Source organism: Malus domestica, chromosome 13 (genome assembly GCF_042453785.1).
Source record: "Malus domestica chromosome 13, GDT2T_hap1".
NCBI classification, from domain to species: Eukaryota; Viridiplantae; Streptophyta; class Magnoliopsida; order Rosales; family Rosaceae; genus Malus; species Malus domestica.
The window spans coordinates 14,478,467-14,487,387 of NC_091673.1; the positions used below are offsets into that span (position 1 = coordinate 14,478,467).

Genomic DNA, 8,921 nt, shown 5'->3' on the forward strand with positions numbered 1-8,921 from the left:
TGGTGAATCAAAACCCACATAAATTCCCAGTCTGCGCTGATGTCCTATTTTAGTTCGTTATGGCGGTGCAATAGACACATAAACAGCACAACCAAAAACTCGTAAATGTGAAATATTAGGTTGATGTCCAAACACGAGTTGTGTTGATGAGTATTGGTGGTTGGCTATGGGTCTCAGTCGAACCAATGATGTTACATGTAAGATGGCATGTCCCCATGCAAAGATTGGCAATTTTGTTTTCATGAGCAGAGTGCGGGCTATTAATTGAAGCCGCTTGATAAATGCCTCTGCTAAACCATTTTAAGTATGGACATGAGGAACAAGATGTTCAACATCAATGCCCAGTGCCATGCAGTAATCATCAAAGGTTTGAGACATAAATTCACCAGCGTTATCAAGTCGAATGGACTTAATGGGATGATCTGGGAACTGTACTCGCAACTTAATTATCCAAGAAATAAGTCTCACAAAAGCTACATTTCGAGTCGACAATAGGCAAACATGTGACCATCGGGTAGATGCATCAACCAAAACCATAAAATATCGAAATGGTCCACAAGGTGGTTGAATAGGTCCACAAATATCCCCTTGAATTCTTTGCAAAAATGATGGGGATTCATTATCAACCTTTAGTTGTGATGGTCTAATTACTAACTTCCCTTGGGAACAAGCCTTGCAAGGGTTATCATTTGAGACATCAATGTGTCTGCTCAATAATGGATGTCCATTATAGTTGGTAATGATTCTACGCATCATGGTAGATCCTGGATGACCTAGACGGTCATGCCAAAGCATGTAAACCTTTGAATCCATGAACTTATGGTTCATGACAGCATATGTCTCAACTATCTTTATGTATGTATAATACAATCCACTCGATAAACCATGCAACTTCTCCAATATACGCTTCTGGGTATCATTGGAGGTAATGCATAAATATTCCACATTTTCTACACTTTTCGTTTCAATGTGGTATCCATTTAGACGTATGTCTTTAAAACTCAACAAATTTTGAATGGATCGAGTAACGTATAATGCATTCTATATGGACAATATTGTTCCATTTGGTAATATAATCTGGGTTTTTCCTGAGCCTTCAATTACATCTGATTGCCCTGATATTGTTGTTACCTTTACTTTTGCAAGTACCAAATTCGAGAAATACTTTCGATCTCGAAGTATTGAATGCGTGGTTGCGCTGTCTGCAAGACAAAAGTCTCTGTCATTGCTCTTGTTTTGAAAATAACTATAATTTTTATCCATGTTCTCTGAGTAAAGAAAAAGCAGTTTATTCATACTGGAATACTACTTTTATTGAATTGAAAATGCGAGCATTAAACCACAAGTACAAATAACAAGAGTACAATAAACATAAATAATTCAATTGAACCCATAAGCTTCATTCCCTCTTTCATTAATAAAGTTTGTAGCATCCAGGTGGGTTGTGTTTAACTGTCTTGATAAATTGGTCATTGGATCAGATGTTTCCATTGGTTGAGCCTGGTCGAAGAAATTGATCTCGACACCCTTCTCCATGAAGGAGACTTGATATCGATCCACCAGATGCTTTGGGGTGCAACAAGTACGCGCCCAATGTCCGTTGCCACCACACCTATGGAAAACTCCTTCAGGATTTCTAGGAGTGTTCATATGAGCTTTTCCTTTCTGGCATTTGCATTTTTAAAGCTCGGGCTTGGGTTATGCCTTGGAACCTGGTTGTGAAACTGGACACCATGGTTCTTGCCTTTCCTGTTCCACCGGCCTCGCTTGTGGCCACGTCCTCGTTTGTAATTATTGCCACGAGAGGATATGGTATTCCCTTCAAGGGAAGTAGCATTCACTTTTGGGAACGGTGTTGATCCGGTCGGTCGGGACTAATGATTTTTCATCAGAAGCTCATTGTTTTGTTCAGCTACCAAAAGCACAGATATTAGCTGGTTGTATTTAGTGAAGCATCATGCTCTATACTGCTGCTGCATGAGCACGTTAGAGGCATGAAATGTGCTGAAAGTCTTTTCCAGCAAATCTTCCTTAGTAATAGTATCCCCACATAGCTTCATCTTAGATGTAATTCTAAACAACGCAGAATTGTACTCTGCCACTTACTTGAAATCTAGGATCCTTTGGTGAGTCCATTCATAGCGAGCTCTTGGAAGAATCACCATTGTCTGGTGATTGTATCTGTTTCTCAAGGTCTTCCAGAGGGTTAACGGATCTTCAACCGTTAAGTACTCGTTCTTTAGTCCCTCATCAAGATGGCGACGAATAAAAATCATGGCTTTCGCTCGATCTTGAGAGGATGAGATGTTTTCTTCCCTAATGGTATCTCCAAGATTCGTTGCTTCCAGATGGATCTTGGTATCCAGTACCCAGGTAAGCTAATTCTCCCCAGTAATGTCCAGGGCAGCAAAATCAAGCTTTGCTAAGTTTGCCATTTTCTTTTCTTAAAGAAAATGAGATGTGTAAGAACTTGCAATAATATGTGTTTAGGAAGAATATATTGTTAGAACTTCTGGTTCTTACAAATTTTTTATGTTTAGGACAAAATGATAAGTACTCGAAACTTCAGGCTCAAGATTTACATGATTAATGAGAAGGGCGATTGTACCGCACCATTCTCATCGAAACAAGTATAGGATGGGCGATTATTCTGCACCACTTTAAACAGCAGGAAAATTTAAATATGTAGAGCAAGGTGGACGATTATACCGCACCACCTAAAATTGCGATAAAATTTAAATATGCAAAGTAGGGTGGACGATTATACCGCACCACCTAAAATTGCGATAAAATTTAAATATGCAAAGCAGGGTGGGTGATTATTCCGCACCACCTAAAATTGCGATAAAATTAAATAGCAGGCAAATTTAAATATGCAAGATAGGGTGGGCGATTATACCGCTCCACTTAAAATTTGTAGTAAAATTAGATCTGCAGTCAAAGATAGGCAATGATACCGCACCATCTTGGATTGCATAAATAAACACTGGGTTAGTAGTCAAGAGTTACACCAAATAAGAAATCAAAGATATAAGTAACTGTTAGGTTGAGAATTAGAAGTAAGCATGGTGCAAACAATTCTTCGCGATGGTATATCCAGCAATTGAGGCAGAGGAAGAAGAAGAACAGTAAAAACCTTAGAGGAAACATTTTTTTTATGTTTCGGTGAAGGGAAATGAGAAATGATTAGAGAGTCGTGCTAATAACGTGTTATAAATAAGCAAAAGTTAGAGAAATAACCTTTGCCAAGAGCAATGACGAAGTGGTGCAAAATATCACACTATTTAGTTTTTTTATTACCACCACAAAAGTATTGCAAGTATTAGAAAATGAGGGATACTGAGAGTATTATATTTCTTCCTTTTTTTTTCTTGATATTCTCTAACTTTGAACAATCGAAGTGCTCTATTTATAGAACCACTTCAATGGAAACTTACAAAAGGGTTACTATTTAGCATATGAGTCTTTACTATACACATGTAGGCAAACATACCCACTATTTACAACATTGTTTAATTTTTTTACATTGTCAACACCCAAACAGAATTACGAACAAACTAATACTCCAAATATGATCATCCAAGATTGCAAGAACACAATTAGAAAAGGCAAAATACCTCTTTTGACTTTTCGGCAACCCAAAATACCCGGAGATTTTCCGACCTTTTTTGTCTTCCTCACAATTTTACTTCCTTTCTCTCTCTACTAAAACATCCCAACTTTCCCACATCCAAAACCCCCCAATTTCTAATGTTTCAAATGGATTCGGTTGCCTTTGCAATTAGAGACAACCTCCCAAAAGTCCCCAAAAACTAATACCAAAACACGACAGGATGGCCTTGTTGAGTACGCCAACCCCTCTCCCTATACTCCTTGGCCTCCTGTCCATCCTCCTCTTCCACCCCATCACCACCACCTCCGGCATTCGCCTAGGCATCCTTCGCCGTCCCTCCCCTCACCTCCCTGTCTTCCGTGAAGCACCCGCCTTCCGAAACGGGGAGCAATGTGGCTCCGAAAACACGGATGCCATCCATGTTGCCATGACTCTAGATGCCAATTACATCCGCGGCACAATGGCTGCCGTGTTCTCCTTGTTGCAACACTCGACGTGCCCCGAAAACCTCTATTTTCACTTCCTCTCCGCGCGTATTGCACCGGAGTTCTTTTCCAGCATAAAGTCTACGTTCCCTTACTTGAACTTCAAGACATATGCCTTTGATTCGAACCGGGTTCGCTGGAAGATATCAAAATCTATAAGGCAAGCATTGGATCAGCCAATTAATTATGCTAGAATCTATCTTGCTGACATCCTTCCGACCGATATGAGGCGTGTTATATACTTGGACTCGGACCTCATTGTGGTGGACGACATTGCCAAGCTATGGAGCGTGGACATGGAAGACAAGGTGGTGGCTGCACCGGAATATTGCCGGGCAAATTTCTCACAGTATTTCACTGACGCATTTTGGTCTGACCCGGATTTGTCGAAGACATTCCAAGGAAGAAACCCGTGTTATTTCAACACAGGAGTGATGGTGGTGGATGTGGATAAATGGAGGAAAGGAGGGTATACACAGAAGGTTGAGGAGTGGATGGCGTTGCAAAAGCGAAAGAGGCTATACCATTTGGGGTCTTTGCCGCCCTTTCTGCTGGTTTTGGCCGGAAACATCAAGGGTGTGGATCACCGGTGGAACCAGCATGGGTTAGGAGGTGACAACTTTGAAGGAAGGTGTAGGAACCTCCACCCTGGTCCCATTAGTCTTCTGCACTGGAGCGGGAAGGGTAAGCCATGGTTGAGGTTGGACGCCCGGAAGCCATGCACCGTCGATCATCTCTGGGCACCGTACGATCTCTACCATTCGGCGAGACACTTTCTGGAAGAATAAAAGAGAAGAAAGTGAACCGCGAAGAGACAGAGAGCATGCAATGAAGGAGATAAAATGCAGACTCATGAACTATGCACATCATAACACAGCCCATGAATGGCAATTGTATTCCGAGGAGGCAGACTTCGCGACGGGATCTCGGGTTCTCCTGCGAAGAAGCTGGGGCCTGGATGGTACTCTAGGCTAAATTTTGTTGCCAAGAGTAGACCATCCAACTTGTAAATGGCCATTTGAAGGCTTCTTTGTATGGTTGGAAACCTGTATATTCTTGTATTTCAACTTTCAAGGAACAAATGTAAAGGAATGACAGTTAAAAGCAAAATCAATTAAAAAGGTCGTACCCAGTGCACAAGCTCTCGCTTTACGCAGGGTCTGGGAGAGATGAATTTCGGCTTGCCTTACCCCCATTTATGGAGAGGCAGCTCCTAAGTCTCGAATCCGAGACCTACCGCTCATGGGCGAAGGCACTTGCCATCGCACCAAGTGCGACCTCTAAAAGCAAAATCAATTAAGCGAAAAAAAACAGGTCAGTTCTCAGCCGAACGCATTGATTGACTTCTCACTTCCAACACTAAATAAAATTACACGAATGATCTATTCAGAAACTTCAATTTCCGAAAGCCATTCCATAACAAACCAGACCATAAACTTTTGCTACAGCAGCAGACGGGCATCTACCCAACGTATTCCACAAAATATAATCGCCCGAAGTAACCTGTTTAACAAATGAAAAGAAGCAATATGGATTGACAAGAGTACTCTTAACTTTCACATTTAAACAACGAAATTGTTACCATTAGAAGAAACAAGAAACCGAGGAGAATTTTACTTTCATAGGTTATGAAGCCATCATTGGTCGAATACATTAACAGATATTTGTAGATTATCTGCAGCATTGCTTTGCTTACATATAATATACTTCTGCAAGTTCTATATCTGATGCGCACAATGATGTCGGCAAACATTTTCTAACAATTTTTCCGCAGCGTGCACTGTCAGAGCTAAGAAAAGTATATCAAGCTTGAAGATAGAGAATTCTGATGAAAAACCCACCAGAGTAGAGAACTCCACTGGTGCTTTAACAGTTGGATAAACGCTTACCTGCATGTAGCAGAAACAATTAAGAGAGCCAGCAAAAAAAAAATAATACAAGTATATATGAGATAAATACAACAAGAATACTCCTCTTATGGCCTATCCCTGGGTTCCTGTAACGACCTAGACCATGAGAGGTGAATTAGAGGAAGCAAAACTTACAGATTTTGGATCCGAATCCGATGACATTCCAGACAATGAAGCTCCAACAATCTTGAACAACACCTATACACGTGAGTCAGAAAACGCCATCCTCTGTTAAAGCTTGGTCTTCAATAAATGCTTAAACACTTTAAAGTCCAAAAGTGTGCTTGACTACAACAACAACAACAACAACAACAAAGCCTTTTCCCACTAAGTGGGGTCGGCTATATGAATCCTAGAACGCCATTGCGCTCGGTTTTGTGTCATGTCCTCCGTTAGATCCAAGTACTCTAAGTCTTTTCTTAGAGTCTCTTCCAAAGTTTTCCTAGGTCTTCCTCTACCCCTTCGGCCCTGAACCTCTGTCCCGTAGTCACATCTTCGAACCGGAGCGTCAGTCGGCCTTCTTTGCACATGTCCAAATCACCGGAGCTGATTTTCTCTCATCTTTCCTACAATTTCGGCTACTTCTACTTTACCTCGGATATCCTCATTCCCAATCTTATCCTTTCTCGTGTGCCCACACATCCCACAAAGCATCCTCATCTCTGCTACACCCATTTTGTGTACGTGTTGATGTTTCACCGCCCAACATTCTGTGCCATACAACATCGCTGGCCTTATTGCCGTCCTATAAAATTTTCCCTTGAGCTTCAGTGGCCTACGACGGTCACACAACACGCCGGATGCACTCTTACACTTCATCCATCCAGCTCGTATTCTATGGTTGAGATCTCCATCTAATTCTCCGTTCTCTTGCAAGATAGATCCTAGGTAGCGAAAACGGTCGCTTTTTGTGATCTTCGCTAGATTGCTCCGGTCATTAGTGTGGATAAGTATATAAATGGATAGAGATAGGAAAGCAAACACAAGATGTACGTGGTTCACCCAGATTGGCTACGTCCACGGAATAGAAGAGTTCTCATTAATTGTGAAGGGTTTACACAAGTACATAGGTTCAAGCTCTCATTTAGTGAGTACAAGTGAATGATTTAGTACAAATGACATTAGGAAATATTGTGGGAGAATGATCTCGTAATCACGAAACTTCTAAGTATCGGAGTGTGGTGTCGTCTTGACTTGCCTTATCTGTCTCATAGGTAGATGTGGCATCTTCTCTGGAAGTACTCTTCCTCCATCCAGGGGTGGTATCTTTAACTGGTGGAGATGCACAAGGTAATGTATCAATTTCACTTGAAGCTTACTTGTAGTTTCAAGCTTGGTCAAGCGCGATACAAACCATGTAGTAGGAGTCCCCCAAGTCGCCGAGCTAGGGGGTCTGCTGAAAGAGGTGACAGACAAGGTAAGCAATCAGAGCTCCGACTGATTGTTCACCTTCTCCCCATCTTGCAGCAGCATGAAGGATAAAGAGAAGAAAAATGAGAAAAGATGATATGAGATACTTTTGCTTTTGAAGAAGTAACTTTCCACAGGCTTATTCTTGAACTGAGCTGGAGGGTTTTCTGGTTTCCTACAGAGTATAAGGCCGACTGAAGAATTTGAGGGTCAAAACAAGTCCATCAAATCTAGAGTACGTTCTACCCTGCTGATATGGGATACTTTTGCTTTTGACAGAGTAATGGATGTATCGGCACGTGTGCTGTTACGCTTGTCTCCACATGCTTCCTTGTATCCTTCGCACTTGCCCTATCTGTTCCTCAAGCAGATGCGGAATCTTCCTTGGAAACATAAGATGTTGAAGATGAGTACTCGAGAGCAATGCCAGGTAAGTAATCAGGTAAGGGGTTCCAGGCAGTCAGTTCCTGGCTGGAAGCTTGATTCCAAGTGCTGACTGATTGCTCTCTTTCTCCTTGTCTTGCAGGTAAAAACAAGGCCAAAGGAAAAGACAGGGAAAAAGCATGATATGGGATACTCTTGCTTTTAACCCTGATGATATGAGATATTCTTGCTCTAGTATAGCTTGTTTGCAGAGGTATTATCGGGGGGAAAGAAAGCTGAATATTTCGAAAGGCTTCGTTGGGAGTGCCCTCTTAGATATGATGAAGGGTTGAGCATTTTTGCAGGTCTGCCTGTCCGTTGGGGATGGAGGTCGACATATATAGGAGTCTCCCTAACAACAAGTAGTAATGCTATTCATTTACCCTGCTTGGTCATAGCACAGTAGTGGGAGCTGCCAGTTTCACATGTTTTAACTCTGTCAGAGCACTTTGAAAAAGTGGTCTGTGGTATCTGGCTCTCGAGATTCGGAGAACGATGTCTCTTCGATTTTTGAGAAAGCAATCATGCTGGGGGTCTGGCTCTCGAGATTCAGAGAGCAGTGTCTCTTCGATTTTTGAGGAAGTAATCATGTTGGGAGTCTGGCTCTTGAGATTCGGAGGGCGGTGCCTCTTCGATTTTGGAGCAAGCAATCATGTTGGGAGTGTTGTCTCGAATGTGAGTAAAGGTTGGGCATGTTTGCTAGTCTACCTTGCCACGAAGCACAAAGGTTGACACACAGGGACTTTCCAATTATCTAGCAATGGTACTGTTCCTTTACCCTCTCTTCGCTTTTGAGAAAGTAGTCATGTTGGGAGTCTGGCTCTCGAGATTCGGAGGACGGTGCCTCTTCGATTTTGGAGCAAGCAATCTTGTTGGGAGTGTTTTCTCGAATGTGAGTAAAGGTTGGGCATGTTTGCTAGTCTACCTTGCCACGAAGCACAGAGGTTGACACACAGGAACTTTCCAATTATCCAGCAATGGTACTGTTCCTTTACCCTTGTGGGTAATAATATGGTAGCTAGACCTTCAAAATTTATGTGTCTAAACTTTGTTAGTGCTGTTTCTTTGCTATTCTTTTAC

General features: G+C 41.9%; 1 protein-coding gene across 1 annotated transcript; it reads left to right on the forward strand.

Moving 5' to 3' along the window:
* The first annotated feature begins 3,730 nt into the window (after positions 1-3,730).
* On the forward strand, positions 3,731-5,238 carry LOC103403820 (probable galacturonosyltransferase-like 4). The gene has a single exon (XM_008342665.4). It carries the CDS (start codon positions 3,834-3,836, stop codon positions 4,884-4,886), a length of 1,053 nt encoding a protein of 350 aa, XP_008340887.2. The 5' UTR covers positions 3,731-3,833; the 3' UTR covers positions 4,887-5,238.
* The last annotated feature ends 3,683 nt before the right edge of the window (positions 5,239-8,921 follow it).